This window comes from Peromyscus eremicus, chromosome 16_21 (assembly GCF_949786415.1).
Source record: "Peromyscus eremicus chromosome 16_21, PerEre_H2_v1, whole genome shotgun sequence".
In the NCBI taxonomy this organism is placed as follows: Eukaryota; Metazoa; Chordata; class Mammalia; order Rodentia; family Cricetidae; genus Peromyscus; species Peromyscus eremicus.
The window spans coordinates 23165976-23192220 of NC_081432.1; the positions used below are offsets into that span (position 1 = coordinate 23165976).

A 26245-nucleotide genomic window follows, 5' to 3' on the forward strand; every position below is an offset into this window, starting at 1 on the left:
TAGCTCGACATTTTTATTATAACAGCGACTGCTAGGTATAAAAGTCTAGTAACTTGGGCTAGGGTTGTGGCTCAGTTGGTAGAGGCTGACCTCCAGTGCCTATTACACCAGGGAGGTAGAAGTGGGGGGATCAGGGAGAGGTTAGCAGTCGCTAAATTCCAAAAATAAAGCAGTCCTATGGTAACATTCCTGTGGGCAATTTTATCCGAATTCATTTCTTGAAACAAATCATCCATTCGGTTTTGAGAATTGTTCCTCACAGTCGATGTTTACCTTTCTGTACATACAGATCCACTATGGCATATTCGCCCTTCCCCACTTGTTTGTTTTTAAGACTTAAAAAATAGTTTTACATTTATTTAATAAACTTTGTTGTTTTCAAGACTGGGTCTCACTATGTAGCTCTTGCCATCTTGGAAACTATGTAGACCAGGTTGGCCTTGAACTTACAGACATCTGTCTGCCTCTGCCTCCCAAATGCTGGGATTAAAGGCTTATGTGCCACTACGTGTGGTTTGGTGAATTCATTATTTAAAAACTTGGTAAACAAAAACATCACGCACCAAAATTAACCAGACCCAGGGTCTGTACAATTTAATAAACATATACAGCTAGAATTGGCATTGGAAATGGAAATTAGGAAGTTTCATATTAAATTTTACACTTTTAGTATTACATTTTATGTATTCATCCACCACTATTGTATGACAAAACTTTTCCTGGGGAGGCAAGGTTGGGGAACCCACGACAAACCAAAGCACAGATCCCACCAAAGTCCAACTTCGTGAACGAGTGAGTTCGACTTGGGGTAACTAACAGAAGCAGACATGATTCAAAGCTGTATCACTGGAGCACACTGCACAGCCTGCAGGCAGCCCAACAGATTGGAGAGTGTCCTTCCTAGGTCCCTCAGGTGTAAACCTCTTGCTGGCAGCTAGGCTAGTCTCCGTCTTGCAGCTTTTCCTCTCTCAGTCTTCTCTGCGGCTCAGCTTCACCTAGTCTGACAGGGACTCTCAGCTTTTGTTACTTACTCCAGCCAGGGAAGGACCTAAAGAATCTGGTCAGCTTCAGAGACTTCCTGAAGCCATTTTGAGTTGTTTACCTTCCTGCTTAAGGAACTTCACCTAAGGATGGAGAGGAAACTTATACAACCACCAAAACCCCAAATCTAACAGAATTAGAACTAGAAACACAATTTGCCTTATATTTTCATAACTCATGTAGCCAGCCTGGGCTCCGTGAGACCTTGCCTCACACAAAAGCAGGGATCTCAGACAAAAACCAGCAAGTGCTCCCTTGTGTATCTCAGTGTTTGACACAGCTAGTGCTTGAGAGTTGAAATGTCCCCTTCATGTGATGGGAACTTCAGAAGTTGTGGCATGAGAAGAGCCATGCATGAATGAGAGCATCAGAGAGGATACATGGGCATTTGCCAGTTTTTAATGGTTGAAAGGAAAATGGAGCAAGTGCTTTTTATATTCATGACTTTCAATCAAAGGTTACTGAGGGCTGGTGAGATGAATCTGGTTGAAGAATTCTATCACCAAGCCTGATGACCTGAGTTTGAACCACAGCACCCATGTAGTGGATGAGAACCCATTATATATATATATATATATATATATATATATATATATATATATATATATATATAATATGCTAATAAATGAACCCCCAACTGAGCTGGCTAGTGACACACCCATAAATCCTGGCACTTCAGGTGCAGGGTGTGCTGCCCATGAACAGGAAGATGTTGAGTTTGAGGTTAGCCTGGGCTACATAGTAGCAAGCCATCTCAAAAGTAAATAGTTGAAACACAGCAGGAATTTATTATTTGCTAACTTGAAGCAAGGTCTGTCCTCTGTGTAAACCTACAGATAATTGCCACCATGCCTGGCTCAAAGCCTTTATATAAATTTTTTAGGGGACCTGGGGGGTGTGAGGTGGCGCAGTGGGTAAAGGCTATTGAGGCTGAGCCTGAGAACCTGTGTTTGATCACTAAGATCCACACGGTGGAAGGAGAGGACTGACTCCTGAAAGTTGACCTCGGCACATCGTGGTACACGTTCCCTCCAAATATAATTTTTTAACGCAGTGATAGCCTAATACACTAATGTTGAACGATCCCTACCTACCAACGGAGCAATGAACTAGCGAAGTTAGCTGTTAACAGTATTCTGAATTTCACTTCAGCTAGGGATTGCACCCCTGGTTTCATGCCCAGTAGGCAAGTGCCCTACCGCTAAGCTGCATCCCACCTTTCTAATTCTGAGCATTTTTATATAAACCACATCCATCCCTTGGGATGGAGCGCCAGAAACCACACCACGCCGGGGGCCGCTGAAGGCTCCGACCGCCTCCCGGACAGCTTCGTTTCCCTGACGACGGCTGTTGTGGCGACCAGCCCGCCCTCCCATTGGCTGCTGCCGAGCGTCTCGCGCGTCCCTCAACCATCCTCATTGGTCGGCGCTCCACAGTCACGACGTGTCGTAAATGAAGAGTCGTCGCAACGCGGAGGCCTCGGGTGTCTGGTCCTCGGGCGGGGAGGCGGCCGTCAACTGAGGCCGCGATGGCGGGCACCCCGGGGCCAGAGATCCGGGAGAAGTTCCAGGCGGCGCTGGCCCTGTCGCGGGTGGAGCTGCACAAGAACCCGGAGAAGGAGCCGTACAAGTCCAAGTACGGCGCGCGCGCCCTGCTGGAGGAGGTGCGCGCGCTGCTGGGCCCGGCGCCCGAGGACGACGACGAGCGGGCTGCCGATGACGGGCCCGGGGACCAGGCCCTGGGCGCGGCCGAGCCGCGGGATGCCGAGGGCCCGGGGGAGCAGCGGGCGCTGCGGCTCGCGGTGATCGAGTTCCACCTTGGCGTGAACCACATCGACACGGAGGAACTGTCTGCTGGAGAGGAGCATCTGGTCAGGTGCCTGTCGCTGCTGCGCCCCTTCCGCCTGTCGCTCGGCTGCGTCTCGCTCTACATCCAGGCGCAGGTGAGAGGGGAGCTCGGCGTCCAAAAGCCCCTCCTGGCTGGGGCTGTGTCTTAGTTGGTTCACTTCCCCAGCATCGTAGAACACCGGGCCTGTAATCCCAGTCCTCGGGAGGCTGCGGCAGGAGGATTGCTGCGAGTTCCTGGCTAGCCTGGGCTGCAGAATGAAGCTTAGTCCCTTTTAATTTATCCTAACACCTACCCACCATCTGCCTGCGAACTCCCTCTGAGCTCTCAGCCCCTGCTGCAGCCTCACTTGCTACCTCCCTTAGTCTTGGGCAGAACATTAGCATCTGTGCTTTCCAACGCCTTGACCAGCCCGGTTTCGTTCTATTAAGAAAAATCCAGCGTGATTCAAATGGAATGAAAATGACAAGGGATAGCAAGAATAATCTGATCTTGGTTCAAAACAAAATGTCCAAAATCTTCAACTCTATTCTTACATTATTTTGTTTGCTCAGCAAGGAATTCCCACCTATTCCCCATAGTGTGTCTCCAGATCTTTTAATAACTTCATTTTTTTTTGTTTGTGTTTACGCAAGGTTTCATGTGTCCAACGCTGAACTTTAGCTTCTTCTTAAGTGATAGAATCCTCCCTCCCTTTTTTCATTCAGACAGGAATTTGTTTTTGTAGCCCAGGCTGGCCTTAACTCATGCTCCTCCCGCCTCAGCCTACTTGCTGAGATTACAGGAATGGGCCACCATGACTCCCTCTGGTTTTAGTAACGTTCACTGGTCCAAACTGATCTCTCCTTCCAACTTTCAATATTTTATAATACTGTGTCTCATTTATAGGGTGCATGGTTTATTAAGAAGTCTGACATTCTGCTTGAAGGAACATAACATTTCAAAATTCAAGCAGTGGGCGAAGTTTTCCAGGCTCCTGGGTATAGCTCAGTGGTAGAGCATTTACCTAGCACTCCAGGTTTCATCTCCACACTATGGGGAAAAAATACAAATAATATATGACTCCCGCCGGGCTTTGGTGGCGCACGCCTTTAATCCCCGAACTCGGGAGGCAGAGCCAGGAGGATCTCTGTGAGTTCGAGGCCAGCCTGGGCTACCAAGTGAGTCCCAGGAAAGGCGCAAAGCTACACAGAGAAACCCTGTCTCGAAAAACCAAAATATATATATATATATATATATATATATATATATATATATATATGACTCCCTTGTGTCAGGTTAGTTTCTTAGACTTACAGACATTTTCATCCTATAGTTCATATATGTGAGCCAGGGAATAGTGACTAAAATTGTTTGTTGAGTAGGTAGCCCTTAAGAGAAAGTATCAACACTTAGAAAGAAATTGTATGTTGAATTCTTTTATCATGGTTCAATAAAGTTAAAAGTCAAATCATCATAATAATAAGCACTGCCCGTACTTTTTGCTCGGGCAGCGCCGGTAGGTGGCACCAACAGGGATATTTTCTGTGTTCATACATTAGTGAGCTAAAGAAATTCATAAGATGTTCAGTTCAAACAACACCTCAGCCAGCTGCTATCAACACACGCCTTTAGTCCCAGCACCCGGTAGGCAGAGGCAGGAGGATCTCTGTGAGTTTGAGGCCAGCCTGGTCTACATAGTGAGTTCTAGTACAGCCAAGACTGTGCAGAGAAACCCTGTCTCTAAAAACCAGAAGTAAAAACAAAACAGCAACAACAACAACAAAAAGCACTTCAGCACTTAGTAAGTTGAGCTTGAGCCCATGTGATGATGACTGCAGTGGCAGCTTGGCTGGATTAGGAATCACCCAAGAGATGCCCCTTTGGCCATGTCTGGGAGGGCGTTTCCAAAGAGATTCCCTCTGCTGTGGGTGGCAGCATCTCTTGGGAAGTGCCAGCATTTCTCTCTGTACTGATTGTGGATTCGGGGAGACCTTCCATGTTATGCTCCTGGCTCCCTGCCTTCCGCAACCCAATAAAACTACATCTCTCCGAAGTGTGGTCCAAAATAAACCCTTTATTTTAGAAGTTGCTTTTGTCTGGGTATTTTGGCACAGCAACAAGAAAATTAACTTATCTTGTCAAGGTTTTCAAAGGTTTAAAACCTTTTGAGGGCTTGGAGAGATGTCTTGGGGTAAAGGTGCTTTTTGCTAATACTGACAACTTGACTTCAGTTCCCAGGACCTACGTGTAGAAAGGAGAGAACTGACCCCTCTGTGTAGCCTCTACACGCACATCTCAGTGCAAACACATACACATGATAAATGGAAATCAACACACAGCTTTTTGAAAGGGTTTTAAACCTTAAACATTAAAACTATTTCACTATTTCAACTGCAGTATTAGGAACCTGTACATAATGTAAACAGTATATCTGCACTGTCTACTGTATTTTATTGATTTTAAGGTACATGTTTGACATCTTGGTATACCTAAGATAAGAATGTCTCATGGTGGGACTGGAGAGATGGCTCAGTGGTTAAGAGCACTGGCTGCTCCTCCAGAGGATGGGATTGGATTCCTGGCACCCATATGGAGGCTCACAATCATCTGTAACTCCAGTCCCAGGGGATCCCACACTCTCTTTTATCCTCCACAGGTACTGCACACATGTAATGCATAGACATACATGCAGGTAAAATAACTAAAATAACACATAAAATAACTAAAAGTTAAAAATAAGTAAGTAGCATTCTTTGCAAGTCTAATCCTTTATACCTTAGAGCCCAGTTCAACAAAATAAGAAACTATAAGGTAAATATGTTGTACTTAAGCTACATAGAGCCAGGGGTAGTATCTCACACCTTTAATCACAGCACCCAGGAAACTGAGGCAGGTGGATCTCTGTGAGTTCTAGGCCAGTCCTGTCTATATAGCAAGATTCAGAACAGACAGGGCTATGTAGTGAGAACCTGTCTAAAAACAAAAAACCTAAAAACTGCATATACATATATACCTCATAAGTTATATCAGTAGTAATTCTGTACATAAGTCATAACCGATTACAGTATTTTTTAGAAATTTAACAATAACAACAACCTTAGAAATAATAGAACTATAATTTTAAAAAGAGAGTCTCATAAGTATGATCAAATATGAAGATGTCATTATCCTGGCATTCATTTATAGATTTGCATTAGGTAATTTTGTGTAGCTGTGACCAAAATTCCTGACATAAACACTCAAAGGGAGGAATGGTTTGTTTTAGAAGATTTAGTCCAGCTTTGCTGGACTCTGGCTGTTGTAACATGACAGAGCAGGACTTCAGCTCATGAACAGCAAGCAAAGTGGTGAAAACGAAGAGAGCCACATTAATAAAAACCCGCTGCTATTTTATCAGGAAACATAACTTTGAAATGATGAGTCCCTTTAACCGGATGTGTTCAGTTACCCTTTTCCCTTTCTTTGTTCTCCAGAATAACCTGGGCATCCTGTGGTCTGAAAGAGAAGAGATTGAAACTGCACGGACCTATCTGGAGTCATCAGAAGCTCTGTACAATCAGTACATGAAAGAGGTATGTTACCTGCAGACAAAAATTAAAATTGGGACTGAGACTCAGCAAGAATTGGTACAAGAATTCCTTATTCATGTGCTGTGGAGATGGCTCCTTTATAAAGTGCTTGTCTTGCCAGCATGAAGGCCTGACTTTGACCCCCAGAACCCAAATAAAGGGCTGGGTGCTGTGGTGCATGCTTGTAATGCCAGTGTTGGGACTCAGGGACAGGTGACGCTCTGAGCTCAGGGGCCAGCCAGCCTAGCCAGCTCAGCAATTCCCAAGCCAGTGAGAGACCCTGGCACAGAAAAAAGCAAGGTGTTGGCTTCTGAGGAACACCTGAGCAATGATGACCTTTGTCCCCCACGGGCACATGCATGCACATACACACAAGAGTTCTCCATTCGTGATATTGATGGGATTTTTCAGTATCCCCAGGAATTTCTCTTTAGAGCTGTCTTGAAATTACTGCATATTGAAGACTGGGGTTCTTAAAAATAATCCTCAAATAGAGCATAATGGCAAAGATAGTCTTAGTATAATCATAAAGGAAATACTCTAATGTTATCTGACATACTGTTTGAATATTTTTGTATAAATTTACTTTAGATTTATTTCATTTTGTGTGTATGAGTGTTTGCTGCATGTATATCTGTGCACTGTGTGCATGTCTGGTGCCCTTGGAGGTCAGAAGAGGGCATCAGATTCCTTGGAACTGGAGTTCCAGATAGTTTTGGAACCATCTAGATCTGCAGGAGCAGCCAGTGCTCTTAACCACTGAGCCATCTCCAGCTCATTTTTGTTTGGACTACAGAGTTTATTTTGTTTTCAGTAAAGACAGCAGTGCTTTGAGGGAAACCAGCTACCTGAGCAGTACATCTGAAATCTTTGGGCTGTGGTTTGCGACTGTGGTGTGCACATCAGAATCACCCAAAGGACTTGTTAGGCCTCAGTAGACCATGTAGGCTCCTGTGTTCCCAGCAACTTGGAAGTTGAGGGAGGAGCTTGCGTTCAAGACCAGCTGTGCCACACAGCAAGACTCTGTCTAAACCAAAACCTATCTCCCAGGCCCTTGTGCAGCAGTTCTGGGCTGCGGCCTGAGAGTGTGCTTTTTAACAAGGTGACATTTGTGCTGCTGCTGTGATTACTGTGTTCTGAGAGCCCTGCTGCAGGGCCTTGTTTCTCCTAATGATTTCCCCCCACATCTGAAACGCAGCTTACACAGTTGAGTGTCTCTGGATCCACTGCAGCTTCCCAGCTCCCCATGGGTGATGCTCAGGAGTGCTGTCCAGTTTCAGGGGCTCTGCAGAACTTGGAATTCTCACTTGAGTCCTCACAGTCCTCCGAGACAACAAACCACCCCTGCTGCCATCCGACTCCCCTCTTTCTCCATGAAGGATGTTAGCAAGCACAGTGCTTTTCCATGGATTATCACTGTTGCAGTTACCGGCTTTAAAATCCATTAATAAATTGCTAGTTGTTTTAATTTGAGACAGGTCTCACTGTGTAGCCAGAATTGGTCTCAAACTTATAATCCTCCCGTCTCCACCTCATGAGTGGTGATCTTACAGGTGTGAGTGAGACACTTCTGGCTAAGAGTCTTAGACATCAGAGCAGTGTTCCACTTCATAAACAGTAGAGTACCTAACGATTATCAGTGACTTATAAATAATACCTCATTGAATCGTAACTTGATAAGGTAGATTGAAACTGCATGGTCTTATGCTTTATAGAGAATTGCTGTCCTAATTTTATAGAGAAGGAAATGGAGCACCAGAAATTAAATGACTTACCCAGAATAAATAGTGGAGATGGGATTCAGCCTATGCCATACCCTTTTCTTGTTGTGGGTTTTAGACAGTTTCTGATGTAACCCAGACTGGTCTTGAACTCACTGTAACTGAGAGTGAGAACAACCTCAAACTCCTCATCATCCTGCCTCTGTCTTCCAAGTGTTAATCCAGGCCTGTTGCGCCCTTCCTTACTAGCACCCATATTTTAAGGGACATACTCTACTGCTTCATTAGTAAATGAATGCACTTAGACTAGAATACAAAAATCGTGTTCCTGTAGAGCTGTATGAAAATGATGGTAGTGAGTAAAGAGAATGAGCTGTAAGTGGAGCCCCTACACTGCACATTCCTGTTCGCTTTGCCGCTCTAGTTTGCTAGATATGTTTAGACTGCACCAGGCCCTGTGCGAAGTGCTGATGGACCATGAAAACAAAATCACTACCTATAACAGACCGGATAAAGATTGGAACAGACAGAATCACACCAGCCCAGACTTTCAGGATGTGTGTTTAGGATATGTTTCATAGGCCTTTACCATACCCACACCCCAAAAAACCTATTTTTCCCCCTTGGGAATATCTCCAACTTAGAGACTTTATTTATTTGAGACAGGGTCTCACTTTGTAGCTCTTGTTGTCCTGGAACACACTGTGTAGACCAGGCTGGCCTTGAGTTTGGAGAGATCCTGTTTCTGTCTCTGCCTTAGCCTGTTACCTCCCTGCTGAAGTCCTAGGAGAGAAGAACTGTAAAGTAAGGATGCTGAGCATCTGCAGTCCTTCCTCAGAACGGTGTGTATGTGGCAGCGTCACACATAATGCACCCTTTTGACTTAGATGGGCCTCCATTTCAGTTAGGACGGATTTGATTGGCAGTGTAACATGTGAGGTGTGACAGCCCCAGCAGTGAATTATGTCTGGAGAGGTAGTGCATACAGAGGCCGGAGGACCAGGGCAGCATCAATTCTCAGTTATGTAGAAAGTTTAAGGTCGACTTGGGTTACACAAGAACCTGTTTCTGTCTCAAAAATAAACCAAAACCAAAACCAAACAGAAAAAGCAGGGAGCCTGAGAGATGGCTCAGCAATAGCATGATCAACTCTTCCAGAGGACCCACCAGTCACAACTGCTCTCACCTCAAGTTCTGTGGGATCTGACACCCTCTTCTGGCCTCACTGGGCACCAGGCACAAAGGTGGGGCACAGATATTAAACACTCATATACATAAAATAAATACATTTTTTAAAAAAGCAGACTAACTGAATTATATACATAAATGAGGCATCACGTAATTCCCATTAGCTAGAAGGGGGAAAGCCTCTTGAATCACCTTCAGGATTGTTGCAGTCTCTGAAGAGGACCTGTCTGCTGTGTGCCTTGGCTTTCCTTCCCAACTTACAGTTCGTTTTGTTTGTTTGTTTTTTTGAGACAGGGTTTCTCTGTGTAGTTTTGGTGCCTGCCCTGGATCTCACTCTGTAGACCAGGCTGGCCTCGAACTTAAAGAGATCCGCCTGCCTCTGCCTCCTGAGTGCTAGGATTAAAGGTGTCCACCACCACCACCTGGACCCAACTTACGGTTTTAGTCTCTGGAGTTGTAATGTTGCTAGATAAAACATTCCGATGGAAAGAAACTGAGAAAGGAAAGGGCTTATTGGTCTTACACTTCCAGGTCCGTCTCTGAAGGAAGTCAGGGCAGGAACTCAAGCAGAAACTTGAAGCCACAGGAAATGCTGTTTGCTCGCTTGCTCAGCTAGCTTTCTTATGTAGTCAGGACCATTTGGCCAGGGAGTGGTTTGTCCCAGAGTGGATCGGACCCTCCTATTACCAGTTAATAATCCACATCATCACCTGCAGATCAGTCTGATCCAGCCAGTTCCTCTCTCAAATGACTGTGCTGTGTCAGGGTGATCAATTCTCTGTAGAAAGGATTGCTGTCCTTGGGAACTTGATGAGTTCAGTTAAAAGAAGGATGGGGTTCCAAGGCAAAGCTCAGGGATAGATGATATGCTTAGCGTGTGCTAGACTCTGGGTTCATTCCCAAGTACCACAAAAACGATATAGCAAGATGCAAGGACGGACTTGTAGCTGGGACTGCCCTCATAAAGGGTCAACATTTATACTCAGACAAAAGCCTTCTTGTTGTTATGGATCTGTGGAGAGTAGCGCAGTCATCCTGACAGCCTGAGGAGGTTAGGTGCTGGGACTCCTACTTGTCATAGACAAGGGAACAGCATACAAGATTGGCTTTCCTAAGACAGTGAGCTATGTGATCACTGCTTCTTATTTAGTTGTTGAAAAGTAATGTTAACACTTACTGGATCCCTGAGTTCGAGGCCAGCCTGGTCTACAGAGTGAGTTCCAGGACAGCCAGGGCTACACAGAGAAACTCTTTGCTTGTTTCCCTGAGTTGATTTTCATTAGTAGTGACAGTTTAAACTGTTACCCAAGAAGATATAAATCACTATTTTTATGCCTATGTATGTTTTCTGTTTTATTATATTTACTTATTTGTGTGTGTGCGTGCATGTGTGCACGCGCGCGCCCTTTCCACCATGTGGGCTCTGGGGATCAAACTCAGGTGCTCAGGCTTGGCAGCAGGGTGTTTTTTGTTTCTGTATTTTGGAGTTTATTTTGGGTTTTTTTTTTTTTGAGATTATAACATAATTACATCACTTCTCCCTTTTCTCTTTTTCCCCTCTAAACTTATGTAGGTTTTTTTGGTTTGTTTTTTGGGAGTGGAGGATGGGGGGTTGGTTAAAGGCATGCACCACCACCGCCAGGCTTATCTAGGTTTTTAAAGAGCCTTTTTAGTAGAGAAAACAGTATTCAAAATACTTAATTATTTAACTAAAGCGATATATGATGGATTACACTTGTAGTTCTGGCCTTCAGAATATGGAGACAGTGGTATCGCTAGGACTCTTGAGGCCACCCTGGGCTACATACTGTGTTCTAGGCTAGCTTGAGCTGTGTTTTTTTTTAATGTGCATTGGTGTTTTGCCTGCATGTATGTCTGTGACGGAGCCAGATTCCCTGGAACTGGAGTTACAGACAGTTGTGAGCTGCCATGTGGGTGCTGGGAATTGAACCTTGGTCCTCTGGAAGAGTGGCCAGTGCCCTTAACCATTGAGCCATCTCTCCAACCCGAAGACCCTATCTTTAAAAAAAAAAAAAATGCATCTGCCAGCCTATAGTCCCTCTGTAACTCTGAGTTGCAGAGTCACATGGTGAGGCTGTCCCAGACAAAGGTCATTTCTCCAGTCCCTCCACAAGAGAGCGCTTAGGGCTTGTGTTTAAAGTTGAAAGAGCTTTGTTCTTTAACCACAGATTGGGAGCCCACCGCTTGACCCAACTGAGCATTTTCTTCCTGAAGAAGAGAAACTTACTGAACAAGAGAGATCCAAAAGGTTAGTCTTATAGAGACCACAGGTGCACCCAGAGTCTCCCTGGGTGCTTGCTCAAGAGTGCACACATGGTGTGTACTGCTCATGGCGCACCCCCAGGATACAATGTGCATGAGACTTCCATTTGTCACTTAGAAGTCACATGACTTTGTTCAACTCTGAGACCCAGATAGATCCAAGGGCCAAGCTGAACTCAGACATATATGAAATTTCCTCATAAGTTGTAAATCGTCATGTAAGTCTTTTTTCCTTCACAGATTTGAGAAGGTTTATACTCACAACCTGTATTACCTGGCTCAAGTCTACCAGCACATGGAAATGTTCGAGAAAGCTGCTCATTACTGCCACAGCACTCTAAAGCGCCAGCTTGAGCACAATGCCTACCACCCCATGGAGTGGGCCATCAACGCTGCTACACTGTCGCAGTTCTACATCAATAAGGTCAGGGTCCCAGAGCAGTTCTCGGGCAGCCCTGCCAGTGCCTGAAGACGACAAGGCCAGTAGCGCCGTCAGAGCAGGTCACTGGATCTGACCGCGTAGAACCCGGTGCAGACCGCAGCCCGCCGCTCTGGCAGAACACTATTGGAGTGCTCTGTTCCTTGAAGACTTTGGAATCTTTAAAAAAGAATGATGTTTTTAGTGATTGTTAGAGAATTTCCTGTTCTTTCTCCTCCCCCACTTTTGCATCTTTGAAGTGCTGATGTCGTCATGCCTGGACATGTTGCTGTCCCTCAGGTGACAGGCTACCTGCCATCAGTTCTGTTCAGCTGTTAGCACACTTTCATTTCACTTTTGCTCTGTGTTACCTTAAACTGCAGATTTTTATCTTGTTAGAGATAAAACTTTATCTCCATGCAGTACTAATCTTACAACTATGAGAATTTGTCTGAGGAAGTTGACAGTTAAATGTGGGCTTTGATAAAAGCATGTGATGTGTTTCAGTTGCTTTTCAGAATTAGCTGCTCTCTAATAATCATGTTTGATGTTGAAAGTATGTGCTGAGTCCTAGAGTTCCAGGTTTTATGACATACTTCGGAACTGCCCCGTAGAGACAAATTTGGACTTCATAGCTGCTTGTCCAAATCACTTAGCATTGTATTGTGTTTTGAGTACACCCATTTCTTCCCCAGTACTTTAGTTTCTAATGCACACACACATCATTTCTTTTTTTGTTTTGGAGGCAGGGTGTTACTCTGTATCCCTGGCTTGAAACTTGCTATATAGATCAGGGTGGTCTGGAACTCAATGATATCTGCCTGCCTCTGCCTCCCAAGTACTGTGACTAAAGGCATGTGCCACTACCTTGTCCGGCAGCAGAAACTGTTTCTATTTGTGGTTCTGATTCCCAGAGCTCTGACATTTGGTAATTCTCAGCCCGTCAGCAACCCTCTTTCTCCTCTGATGGCCTGCCGCCAGCCCCTCAGCCTTTTCCTTACTAAGCCTGTTCTCTGGTTCTGTGAATGTGCCTGTGTTTAGAGTATTATCCCATAGAGTGTCACTCAGAAAAACTATCAGGAGAGAAAGGGCAGTGGTGAGTGACTGTGGCATACTCTAGGAGTTTGCTCTGTGATCAAGCATGGAAGGAAGGCTGTTTGCGTTCAGTCAGACTCAACTCCTGTGCCTCCATTTCATCCTGGTCATCATCAAGAGCCCCCTCCCCCCCCCATGGCTTCTTCCCTCTAGCTGTTGGGGCCCCTTGTTTGTTTTGTTTAGCAACTTCCATTTTCTTTGTTCAGTATGGTTTTAATTAACACCTAAAATTCCATGGATATTCATTGTACAGAAAGTCTGAACAGTGAGCGTGTGACTTTGAAGTTGTTAAACATTACTTCTGTGGAGCATGTGGTCATTTTGTGAGTCTCTCCTATACCCACAGCTTCTTTTTTTCCCCACATCACACCCAACTAAGTTCTGTCACGAAAAGAGAGATTTGAACTGTGTTTGAAAGTGATGCTGTCTGTATTGTTACCATCTCCATCTGCTTCGGTTTGCTGCTCTTCAGTCCACATTTACCAGCTACCCGCAGGGTACAAGGCAGTCTCTGTCTTTAGCAGTGGCTGCTCATAGGAAGACAGTCTGGACAGAGCCAAAGTGGTAATGATGGTTAAGACACTGTAGATGGCCCAGTAATGTTTCTTCATGTGAGCTCTAACTGTCGTATGGTTGGGGGCTTCATACCAACATTTGGAGGGATGGATGCTGCTGGCCTATTGATACCCGTGGTACCTGGCTGTTCTTTACGATGACTCTGAATTCAGTGTGAAGGCGAGAGGTATTGCTGTTGAAGTTCTACCAACCAAATCAGTCTTTCAAACTTACTGATATGAAGCCGACATTCTCTTTAATGGGGGCGGCTTCCATTTAGAGGGTAGACTTTGGCTTCCTTCTGCTGGGTGATCCTGCTTTTTGCACGACAGATGACAAGTATTTGGTGTTTAACACAGAGATGTTCTTGAAGTGTTTGAGAAGTTTTCTGCACTCAGATTTAAATCCTGAGTTCTTTTTTTTTTTTTTTTAAAGATTTATTTATACATTGTTCTGCCTGCATATGAGTCTGCAGGTCAGACGAGGGCACAAGATCTCATTATAGATGGTTGTGAGCCACCATGTGGTTGCTGGGAATTGAACTCAGGACCTCTGGAAGAGCAGTCAGTGCGCTTAACCTCTGAGCCATCTCTCCAGCCTAAATCCTGAGTTCTTTATGAGTATTGACGAAGTAGTTCCATAAAGTTCATCTAGAAATCTGTTGATTGAAAACTTGATGGGGAGCCTTACTGTCTTGTCACCTCCCTCTAAAGGTTTGAGAAGACAGGAACGAGTCCTCAGTACTCTGGCACAGTGCAAATGGTCTAAGAATGAACTGTGCATGGGACTAGGCTATTGGGCTGAACCTGAGGGTATCGTGAGGAGATTGGAGTATGGGCTGCTCCGTGTTCCTGGTCGCAGGAGGAGAGTGGGCTGTCAGTCTTCAGTCATCTTTCCATCAGCTTGGATCATTATCAGGAGTGGGGGATATTGGTAGTTTATTCTCTAACTTAATACTGTTTCCATAGCAACAACACTACAGGACCCCTTTAGTGGGGTACTTTTCCTGATAGTATAGCTTTCCCCGTGTTAATAGATACCGTTAGTTGTAAACAAGGCTTTGTCATAGTCACACTTGTTCTTGTTTATTTTCCCAACAGCTCTGCTTTATGGAAGCCAGACATTGTCTGTCTGCTGCTAATGTTATTTTTGCTCAAACTGGAAAAATCCCAGCTACAGAAGACAGTAAGTTCGTGTGTGCCTTTCATTATATAGTTTCTCACCGTGACAATCTTGCCCATGTTGGCCTTGAATTCAAGATCCGCTTGCCTTAGCTAAGGACTGCAATTACCAGTGTGTACCCTGGTTACTATATAATTAAAACCTAGGTGAAGCCGGGCGGTGGTGGCACACGCCTTTAATCCCAGCACTGGAGAGGCAGAGCCAAGCAGATCTATGTGAGTTTGAAGCCAACCTGGTCTACAGAGTGAGTTCCAGGAAAGGCTCCAAAGCTATACAGAGAAACCTTGTTTCGAACAACAAAACAAAACAAAAAACAACAACAACAAAAACCTGTGTGAAATTCTGAAACTTAGTTTTCTTTTTTCAGATTGATTTATGTGTATGAGTGTTCTGTCTGCAGGTATGTATGTGTACCACATGTGTGCATGATGCCTGCAGAGATCAGAAGAGGGTGTCTCATTCCATGGAACTGAAGGTAGATGGTTGTGAGCCACAGTGTGGATTCTGGGAACAGAACCAGGGTCCTGCAGAAGCACCAAGAGCTCTTAACCATGAAGCCCTCAAATTTGAAACTGTTTGAAGCTTTAGAAGAGTTGTAAGAACAGTTACCATATGCCTTTTTCTAAATTCATCACTTTCAATATTTGTCACTTTGTTTTCATTTTTCTTTCTGACCCATTTGAGAGGAGGTCTTACAGGCTTCTTACGACTGTAATACTTTAATACATGTTTTCGTAAGAATGAGAATATCTTCAGCTAGGCATAATGGCTCATGTCTGGAGTTCCAGCACTTCAGAGACTGAGGCAGGAGGGGTGCCACAAATTTCAGGCCAGCCCAGACAATAGAGTAAGACCCTATCACAAACAAACAAAAACACAGTCTGTCTGTCTGTCTGTCTGTCTGTCTGTCTCTGGACAGTTAGCAGCTTCAGGAAGTGCAGCACCAAGACAGACAGTCCTTCTGTCTGCAGTGCATATCTCTGCCAACAGCTGCCCTCTACCATCCTTTACAGCGACATTTTTCTAGCACTGTGGCACATGGCTCAGGACTGCCTATTGCCCTCAGCAGCTGAGTCCATCTAGTCCTCCTGTCTCTGGGGCAGTTCCTCGGCCTCTCCTTCCCTTCATCACAGAACGTTTTGATGAACACGGGCTGGTTACGACATAGAGTTTCTATTGCTTAGGGTTCGTGTGATATTGCCTTTTGCCATGGTTGAGATTTTGGTCATTATACTACTATGTAAGGGCTGTCTCCTCACTCTCTCTCCTAATTGTAGAGGTTTTGCGTGGTTGCTTCTTTGTGTGTACGTGATGCTAGGGATTGAAACAAGGGCCTTATGTGTGCTAGGCAAGCTGATTCTAGCACAGAGGGAGGGGTCGTGGAGAAAGGTGAGAAATGACAGTGTCCATTGTTTTCCACATGCTTTCTGTCAGCATACAAAAATATTGTTGGAGATGGCATTTGTCAAAAATAATTTGGCAGTTTTTATTTAAAATATTTTAAATTGTGTAAACGGTTTGACCTAGTAAATTCCATTTCTAGAAACCAGTCCCAATTCTAGATGGATATATGTATAGGGATCTATATCCTAGAATTGTTCATAATAGGAAGAATTGGTAACAGTGTACGATAGGGTCAGAATTGTTTGTTTGTTTGTTTGTTTGTTTGTTTGTTTGTTTGTTTCGAGACAGGGTTTCTCTGTGTAGTTTTGGTGCCTGTCCTGGAACTTACTCTGTAGACCAGGCTGGCCTCGAACTCACAGAGATCCGCCTGGCTCTGCCTCCCAAGTGCTAGGATTAAACGTGTGTGCCACCACCGCCCAGCAGGGTCAGAATTTTAGTGGCACACCATATGAAGAAAAAACTATTGAAAAGTAAATATCCATTGTGACCTTAGTTTTCACCTGCAGACAAGAACTAAGAAAACTAGGGAGGCTCTAGAGGCACGCGGCACTGGGTTGCTCCCGGCCTAGTGAGGGTCTGCCGCTGTGCAGTCAGGAGAGTGGAAGAGCAGAGGACAGTGGTCAGGGCAGACGGCATTGACCGTGCTGACATCCGCCTGTGGTTCTAGCTCCTGAAGCTGAAAGAGACGTGCCGGAGCTCCACCGTCAAAGGAGAGGGGAGATAGCAAGATGCTGGATCAAGTACTGCCTGACTCTGCTGCAGAACGCCCAGCTCTCCATGCAGGTGTGTCCGTGGAACCGCCTTCAGCTCCCGGGGGCTTGTCGGGCGGCCCACAGTGAGTGTGTGTGTGTGTGTGTGTGTGTGTGTGTGTGTGTGTAAAAGCATGTAAGTATTGAGGTGCCTGTGTGTGTGCAGAGTTGGGCGGCCCACAGTGAGTGTGAGTGTGTGTGTGTGTGTGTGTGTGTGTGTGTGTGTAAAAGCATGTAAGTATTGTGCCTGTATGTGTGCAGAGTTGGGCGGCCCACAGTGAGTGTGAGTGTGTGCGTGTGTAAAAGCATGTAAGTATTGAGGTACCTGTGTGTGTGCAGAGTTGGGCGGCCCACAGTGAGTGTGTGTGTAAAAGCATGTAAGTATTGAGGTGCCTGTGTGTGTGCAGAGTTGGGTGCACGTGTAAGCTTGCCTGTGAAAAGCAGAGGATAACGTTGGGGTTTTTTGAGATAGAGTCTCTCTGAACCTGGGGCTGGGTGATTAGCTTAGGCTGGCTAGGGGCCAGCAAGCGCCTGGGATGTACCTGACTCTGCCTCACCAGCACTTAGATTACAAGTACTTGCCACAATGCTCAGCTTTCTTGTATGGGTCTTGGGGATCCAATCTGGGTCCCCACGCTTTCGTGACCAGCACTCTCCTGACTAAACTACCTCTCCAGCCCCATTTGTATTTTTTATGTTTAACAGTCTCACTCCATAGTTTAAGCCAGCTCCTCCCTCAGCCTCCAGAATGCTGGGATAATGGGTGTGCATCACACCTGGTAAGGACCATTCAGAATACCGCCTCTTTCTGGAAAACTTTCTTTTAGCTAGGCTATAGGAGGTGGAGTCAGCATCATATTCAGATTGTTACATAATTGTCCCAAGTGGTTATTTAAAAAACTAATTATTGAATGAATAATTCTTTATCCTCCACAGATACTATCTCCTTCCTTGAGCTTCATACTCTAAGTCATTTAAATTCTGTTTTGTAAGCCAGGAATGGTGGCACATGCCAGCACTCAGGAGGCAGAAGCAGGAAGATCTCTGTGAGTTTGAGGCCAGTCTGTCTACAAAGTGAGTTCCAGGATAACCAGGACTACACAGTGAGACCCTGTCTCAAAAAGCCAAATAGGGGGCTCAAGAGATGACTCAGTGGTTAAGAGCACAGGCTGTTCTTCCAGAGGCCCAGGGTTCAATTCCCAGCATCCACATGGCAGCTCACTACTGTCTGTAACTCCAGTTCCAGGGCATCTGACACCATCTTCCAGCCTCTGCAGATGCCAGGCACCAACCTGGTGCACAGACATACATGCAGGCAAAACACCCATGCACATAAGATATAAAAGAAGTTAACTTTAAAAAGAACGGAAGAAAGGAAAGACAGGATGTGGTGTGGTGGCGTAACCCTTTAAAAATGACCAAAATGAATAGATGTGGTCCTCTCATCTCTTATCTCCTTTTGCTCATCAATGTGTGTTTTGAGACAGGGTCTCTCTCTGGTACTGTCGGTATGGAACTTACTTCAGTAGTGCAGCCTGGCCTCAGACGTGTAGCCGTCCTCCAACCTCAACCTTCCTAGTGCTAGGATCACAGAGTGCACCACCATGGATGGCCCCTTAATTGATTATAGACTGCAAGTCCTTGAAGGCAGGAAATGACTCTCACTAATTTGTGTGTCTTTGCAGTATTACCTTACAGACTGACAAAGTCTTACAGGGTAAAGGCACAGCCAGTCAGCAGTTAAGTGTGCACACGGCCAGTGCAGCGGTTAAGTGTGGACAGTGCAGTGGTTAAGTGTGGACACAGCCAGTGCAGTGGTTAAGTGTGAACACAGCCAATGCAGTGGTTAAGTGTGGACACGGCCAGTGCAGTGGTTAAGTGTGCACACGGCCAGTGCAGTGGTTAAGTGTGAACACGGCCAATGCAGTGGTTAAGTGTGGACACGGCCAGTGCAGTGGTTAAGTGTGCACACGGCCAGTGCAGTGGTTAAGTGTGCACACGGCCAGTGCAGTGGTTAAGTGTGCACATGGCCAGTGCAGTGGTTAAGTGTGGACACGGCCAGTGCAGTGGTTAAGTGTGCACACGGCCAGTGCAGTGGTTAAGTGTGAACACGGCCAATGCAGTGGTTAAGTGTGGACACGGCCAGTGCAGTGGTTAAGTGTGCACACGGCCAGTGCAGTGGTTAAGTGTGCACATGGCCAGTGCAGTGGTTAAGTGTAGATATAGAACCAGCCACAGTAAGGAGCTTAGCTCCAGAGCTCTGATGTGAGCCCAGCTCTGCCTGTAGCTCTGTGTTTCTGGTAATTTTTTTCTTTCCTTCCTTCCTCCCTTCATCCATCCCTCCCTCTTCCTTCCTTCCTTCCTTTTTTTTTTTTTTTTTTTTTTTTTGTTGTTGTTGTTGTTGTTGTTGTTGAGACAGGGCTTCTCTGTGTAGCTTTTGCTGTCCTGGAACTCGCTCTGTAGCCCAGGCTGGCCTTGAACTCACAGAGATCCACCTGCCTCTGCCTCCAGAGTGCTGGGATTGAAGCAGCCACCACTGCCTGGCTTTTCTGGTAGTTTTCTTAATGTCTCTCTGCCTCAATTTCCTCATAAGCAAGACAGAGATGTTAATGCCTGCTTAGTACTGTTGTTGTGAGAGTTAACATATTTAAAGGCCTCAGAAAGTATCTGAGTGTCTAAGCCAGGGCTGATGAGCTGACTCAGCAGGTAAAGGTGCTTGCCACCAAGTCAGAGTTTGATTCTCGGGAGCCACATTACAGTAAAAGAGAACCAACTCCTACAAGTTGTCCTCTGACCTCCTCATAAACACACACGCGTGCGCGCGCACACACACACACACACACACACACACACACCTAAATAAGTCTAATTTTAAAAAAAGAGTACCTGAAATCTACTAAGTCCTCACTAAATGTTAACTTTATCTTCATCATTCATACTAATCTACATGGGACCCTTGTTCCTAGACACAAAGAGGGAATATAAAATAAATTACCTGTAGACACATAAACTTTCTGGTTATTGTACTTTGTTTTTCTCTTTGTGAAAACTGAAATATAGTAATTATAGCTGTAATAATATAGAGCTCATAAAGCTGTAAAAATAACAAATGCAGAAGCATACGTTGAGAAAAGGGGACCATTTTGGAAAATGGAAGTAAGGACAGGACATTGTGTGGGCTGAGGATGTAGCTCAGTTGTTAGTGTGCCTGCTTAGCCTGCGCAAAGCCAGGGGTTCACTCCCCAGCACTGCGTGAATGAAGTGGGGTGGGACAGGCCTGTGGTCCTACAGCTGGGGGGAGCTCAGGGCATCCTTGGCTTCCTGACAAGTCTGAAGCCAGATTTTACCACAAGAGACTTGGAAGGAGTGTGTGGGTGCAGTTGGGGGGAAGAGAAGAGAAAAAAGTATTGAGCTGGGTGGTGGTGGTACACACCTTTAATCCCAGCACTCAGGAGGCAGAGCCAGGTAGATCTCTGTGAGTTCGAGGCCAGCCTTGTCTACAGAGAGAGTTCTAGGACAGCCAGGACCACACAGAGAAACCCTCTCTCAAAAAACAAACAAACAAATAAATAAGAGTGATTTATTTTATCTTACATATATGAGTATTTTTGTACATCTGTGTACTACGTGTGCACCTGGTGCCCATGGAGGTTAAAAGAGGGTATCAGTTCTTCTGGAATTGGACTTACAGGTGGTTGTGAGTGCTAAGAACTGAACCTAGGTCTTCTGCAAAAAAGCCATTTCTCCAGCCCCAACTCTTCGTTTGTTGAGACTGGGCCTTGCTGTGTATCCCCAGCCAGCTTGGAATATGCTGTTTAGCCCAGGCTGGTCTCCATTCTGCAGTCTTCCTGCCCCTGCCTCCTGAACGCTGCGATTACGGTTGTGCTCCACCACATAGCTGGCTGAGGTTTACTCTGCTTTTATTTCCCAGCAGATGAGTATCCTGCCTGACTGCGATTTCTCCTTTTCTTTTAGGACAACATTGGAGAACTTGATCTTGACAAGCAGGCGGAACTCAGAGCATTACGGAAGAAGGAACTCGATGAGGAGGAGAGCATCAGGAAGCGGGCTGTACAGTTTGGAACCGGCGAGTTGTGTGACGCCATCTCTGCAGTGGAGGAGAAAGTGAGATACTTGAGACCATTAGATTTTGAAGAAGCCAGGGAACTTTTCCTACTGGGTCAACACTATGTGTTTGAGGCAAAAGAGTTCTTCCAGATTGATGGGTATGTTACTGACCATATTGAAGTTGTCCAAGACCACAGTGCACTGTTCAAGGTGCTCGCATTCTTTGAGACTGACATGGAGAGGCGGTGCAAGATGCACAAACGCAGAATAGCCATGCTAGAGCCCCTGATTGTGGACTTGAATCCCCAGTATTATCTGTTGGTCAACAGGCAGATTCAGTTTGAAATCGCACACACTTACTATGACATGATGGATTTGAAGGTTGCTATTGCTGACAAGCTCAGGGATCCTGACTCACACATTGTGAAAAAAATAAATAGCCTAAATAAGTCTGCACTCAAGTACTACCAGCTCTTCCTAGACTCTCTGAGGGACCCAAATAAAGTATTTCCTGAGCACATCGGGGAGGACGTTCTCCGCCCTGCCATGTTAGCTAAGTTCCGAGTAGCTCGTCTTTATGGCAGAATCATCACTGCAGACCCCAAGAAGGAGCTAGAAAACTTGGCAACATCTTTGGAACATTACAAGTTTATTGTTGATTACTGTGAAACTCACCCCGAGGCCGCCCAGGAAATAGAAGTTGAGTTAGAACTTAGTAAAGAGATGGTCAGTCTTCTCCCAACAAAAATGGAGAGATTCAGAACCAAGATGGCCCTGACTTAAGCCTTGGTTCAAAGGAAAGGAAACATACAACCTGGAGCAATTCCCCCTCCATCCACCCTAGTGAGCCGAGCCCAGCTCCATGGCCACCTTCACACCATAGCTAGAGGAATGCACTCTGAGCTTCAGATGCAGTCAGGTACCTGAGGCTGTGCTAGGACCTTAAGCAACATAAAGTTCAGTAATAATTTACACCTAATTATGTAAATTGCCTTGCTAAGTGACAGGTGTTTTGCATTTTCGAGCGCTAGTTTTCCTGTTTAAATTTCTAACTGTTGTGTCCTCTGCTGACTAGTGCTTGTTAGATTTCACACTCGCAACAACACTAGGAAGTGTGCCTATAGAAGAGCCTGTTACTGTGCCGGATTTGAGAAAGTTACTTCCTATAGTCGTTCTTTGTAAAATACTTTCTTAAACTCCTAAATAAATCTTTCCCTTTTGAAAATACTAAAAACTTAAGTTAATTGAAAATGTTGTAAAATGGCTGATCTTAATTAGAAGACAAAAGGCCTTGCACATAATAAATTTACTTGTTTCAACTAGTAAACACTTCTATTGCCCCTTTTTTTTTCTTGTAAGAATGTTCTTTTTAAAAAAAGATTTATTTTTATGTATGTGTATGTGCCAAGTGTTATGTCTGTGGATGGATCATGTATCTGCAGTGTCTATGGAGGCCAGCAGAGGGCAGCAGCTTCCCCTTGAATTGGAGTTCCAGGCAGTTGTCACTGCCATGCAGGTGCTGGGAACCCAGCCCTGGTCCTCTGGAAGAGGAGCCAGTGCTCTTAGCCATTGAACCAGCTCTCCAACCCATTTTCTTGTAAAAATTGTCTTATTTTTGTCACCTTAAAGGTATTAGCTTATTCAGAGCCAGAGAATAATATTTCAGTGTTTTTATTAGTGTATATTAATTATTCATAATGATAGATTTCACTTTGACATTTTCATACACATATATAATATATTTCAATTATACTCACTCCTGTTACCTTCTCTTGTGCCCCTCCCATTTCCTCAGTCTCCTTCCTCAAAAGAAGAATATTTCTTTAATAGCATTGCACAGTAAGGAGACATTCAAATAGAAAACCGTACTGATCATGTTTATCATCAAAGAGTCCCGCTCTAGTTATAAACCACATCATAATTGTCATAAAAATTGACATTGTTCGTATGTGTTGGTCATTTAAAGAAATGCAGAATTCAGGGCTGAGGATGTGGCTTAGTGGTTGGAGCGCTTGCCTAGCATGGGCAAGGACCTGGCTTGCACAGTCAGCATCCAGGAAGGAGGAAAGGAGGATGTCAGCTCAGTGTCCAGATCAGTTGTAAGATTTGCTGTAGAGAATAGCCCTGTGCCTGCCTTTGCTTACCTGTTAACTTGCATCCTAAAGCTAATCCTAAGATTCCATGACGTTTCTTATGGGTGTGTATTTACATACCTATTGTGCTTTTCGGTTTGCTGGGGAACAAACCTGTGAATAGCAGTCAGTGTGGAGGATTCCATTAGAATTTCACCAGTGTGAAATTCATTAAAGTGCATGTGACTCAGGCTCTGTCCTCATTCTTTTTTTTTTTTTTTTTTGTTTTTTGTTTTTTTTTGTTTTTTCGAGACAGGGTTTCTCTGTGTAGCTTTGCGCCTTTCCTGGAACTCACTTGGTAGCCCAGGCTGGCCTCGAACTCACAGAAATCCATCTGGCTCTGCCTCCCGAGTGCTGGGATTAAAGGCGTGAGCCACCACCGCCCGGCTGTCCTCATTCTTAGCCTGAGACACAGGATGAGCAGAGCAGGGCCCTGTGCTCACAGAGCAGATGAACAGAGAACAAGGTACCTTGGGACTCAGTGAGGAAAATCCAGTGCTGATGCAAGCGTTTGTGGGAAGGAGTGTTCTTTAGCTGTGCTGGTTTGGAAGGCCTGGACAAGGTAGAGACCCAGGGTGGAGAACTGAATGAAGAAGAATCCTTATAGTCTTTATTGGAGTGTTCCAGGGGTGCTAGGCTGAACAGCTTGCAAGGAGCCTGGCGCTTCAGAAGATGTGGCAGGAACGGACCTGACTCGGGGTGGGTGAGGAGGGGCAGACACCAGAGTCAGGTGGAGGGAGCTCTGTAGCTTGGGGATAGTTTGCATTCTAGGTGCAATGGTGCATGGAATTTTAGCAAGAGGCCTGGCCAATCGGATTAGAATTTTTAAGAAATCAGCTCCTATGGTCTGGGAACATGGCCTAGTTGATAGAGTGCTTGCCCAGAATGTTGAGAGTCCTGAGTTCAATCCCAGCACCACATAAAATAGACATGGTGCTCCACACCATGTCTCAGTACTGAGGAGGTGGAGGCAGGAGGATCATAAGTTTGAGGTCTCTTTTAGCTACCCACTGAGTTTGGGACCAGTCTGGGCTATATGAGACTCCGTTAAAAGAGAAAGAGAAGGATCGAGGAAGGGAGGGAGGGAGCAAGGAGACTAGCTTCTGAGGGGGATGGGCTGATCCAAGTCAGAGACAAGGTGGCTTGAACCAGGGTGGTGGGGCAGAAGCCGAAGCCATGGGCCATGCCAGGGGTTTCTAAAGGAGAAGAATCAGGAGCCACAATAAGTCAAGGAAGCACTCTGTGGGGCCTGTGGGGTCCGAAGCAAGAGTTCTATCTAGGATGGTAAGTAAGCTTGAGCTGAAGTAACTGCTGTTCAGTAGCTTTTCCTGAGACCATCCCTAAAAGGGAATGGAGGAAGCTCAAAGGAGCCAAAGAGGGCAGGGCAGCTTCTTGGGGACAGAGATGTGACAGGGAACCTCACCCTCTCTGTCCCAAGCCTTCCTTTCACAGATGGAGATGTGTATGAGTGGTTTTCATGTATGTCTGTGCATCACATGTGTGCGGTGTCCTCAGAAGTCAAAAGAGGGTGTCAGACACCCTGGAACTGGAGTTACAGATGGTTGTGAGCTACCACGTGGGCTCTGGGAGCCAAAAGGTCCTTTGTAAGAGCAGTGAGTGCTCCTAACTGCTAAGCCAGCTCTCCAGTGCATCCCCACCCCCACCCCCACCCCCACCCCCACCCCCCACCCTGGCCTGTCTTGATACAGTCATTTTCATGACCTCAGTTCAGGGTTTATTCATTTCAAAAGTACCTTCCGAGTTTTGGGTACTACACTTGGAGAATTTGCTAAAACTCAATGGCTTTTGTCTTTGCCTCTCTCCTTTCGGGCAGTGTTAACTCGATTTCAAAGGGTAAAACAATGCCAAGTAGAACAGGCAGTGACTGTAAAACCGGTCATCATCCCTGTCGACATCAGCATACTCTGCTCTTTGTCCCTTGCTCTCTGTGGCTTTTCAGACTTTAAGACTTTGTCTTTGGTTATCAGCAGAAATCTCAGCTCTGTGTTCACTGACGCCTGGCACCCGCCTTCTGAAGGCGCTGGCTGCTTCCCTGAAGAGGGCTGTTTTCAGATGTCCTGCTCTCAAAGCCCTTTGTACTGACATTACAGAGGACGGACAGCAGAGATCTGGGTTTATGTGCTCTAAAGCTTTCTACGTTTATTTCTATAAAGGTTGAGCAGTCATTGAGTGGCAGGCCTGTTTGGACCCTGGGTCTCCTACAAAATTAAGCTAGTGGGTCCTACCAATTTAGTGAGAATGGACTGTAAGCATCTCCAGTACAATTCTTCACAAGCTACCAAGTCAGGTAGAAATGAGAAGGAAAAATGGCCTAACACTCCACCTTATCCAAACCGTAATTATAACTCTATAAAGAGGTTTTTCAGTTACCAGTTTTGTTTCTAAGTAGCTGTTCAGTGTTAGCAATCTTTCTGTAGCCATTGGAGAGAGTCCCCAGTTTTCGTTTATCAGAAACAGTTTCTAATCATGAGCTGTAAAAACAGAATCTTCAGGGCTGGAGAGATGGCTCAGCAGCTAAGAACACCACTGACTGCTCTTCCAGAGGTCCCGAGTTCAATACCCAGCCACCACATGGTGGCTCACAGCTGTCTGTAATGGGATCTGGTGCCCTATTCTGGCCTGCAGGCATACATGCAGACAGAACACTGTATATATAATAAGTAAATAAACCTTAAAACAAAAACAGAACCCTCAAGAGTTTAGACAATAATATTTTTAAATGACCCAGTACATATGGATATATTTGTCTGTCTTTTTTGCTTGTTTTTGGCTTTTAATGGCTGAGTCATCTTTCCAGCCCTGTTTTTTGGTTTTGTTTGTATTTTGTTTTGTTTTGTTGATTGTTTGAGACAGGGTCTCTCTGCAGTCCTGGCTGTCCTAGAACTTACTATGTTTACCAGGCCGTCCTTGAACTCACAGAGATCCACCTGCCTCTGCCACCGGAGAATGCAGCCCTCCTTCCTTTGCTGTTGTCCTCCGCAGGACAACTTGG

At 45.3% G+C, this 26245-nt stretch overlaps 1 protein-coding gene across 1 annotated transcript; it reads left to right on the top strand.

Moving 5' to 3' along the window:
* Window positions 1-2494: 2494 nt before the first annotated feature.
* Window positions 2495-22427, top strand: Kifbp (kinesin family binding protein). The gene is made up of 7 exons (XM_059281816.1): window positions 2495-2983; window positions 6342-6440; window positions 11536-11615; window positions 11870-12053; window positions 14798-14882; window positions 16951-17066; window positions 21008-22427. Exons 1-7 carry the CDS (start codon window positions 2570-2572, stop codon window positions 21881-21883), a joined length of 1854 nt encoding a protein of 617 aa, XP_059137799.1. The 5' UTR covers window positions 2495-2569; the 3' UTR covers window positions 21884-22427.
* The last annotated feature ends 3818 nt before the right edge of the window (window positions 22428-26245 follow it).

Bases quoted from the DNA above. Each gene is read 5' to 3' on its own strand.
- Kifbp (XM_059281816.1), top strand. From the start codon at position 2,570: ATGGCGGGCACCCCGGGGCCAGAGATCCGGGAGAAGTTCCAGGCGGCG. The intron at 11,616-11,869 runs GTTAGTCTTATA...TTTCCTTCACAG, and splicing joins GAACAAGAGAGATCCAAAAG to ATTTGAGAAGGTTTATACTC. The intron at 12,054-14,797 runs GTCAGGGTCCCA...TTTTCCCAACAG, and splicing joins CGCAGTTCTACATCAATAAG to CTCTGCTTTATGGAAGCCAG.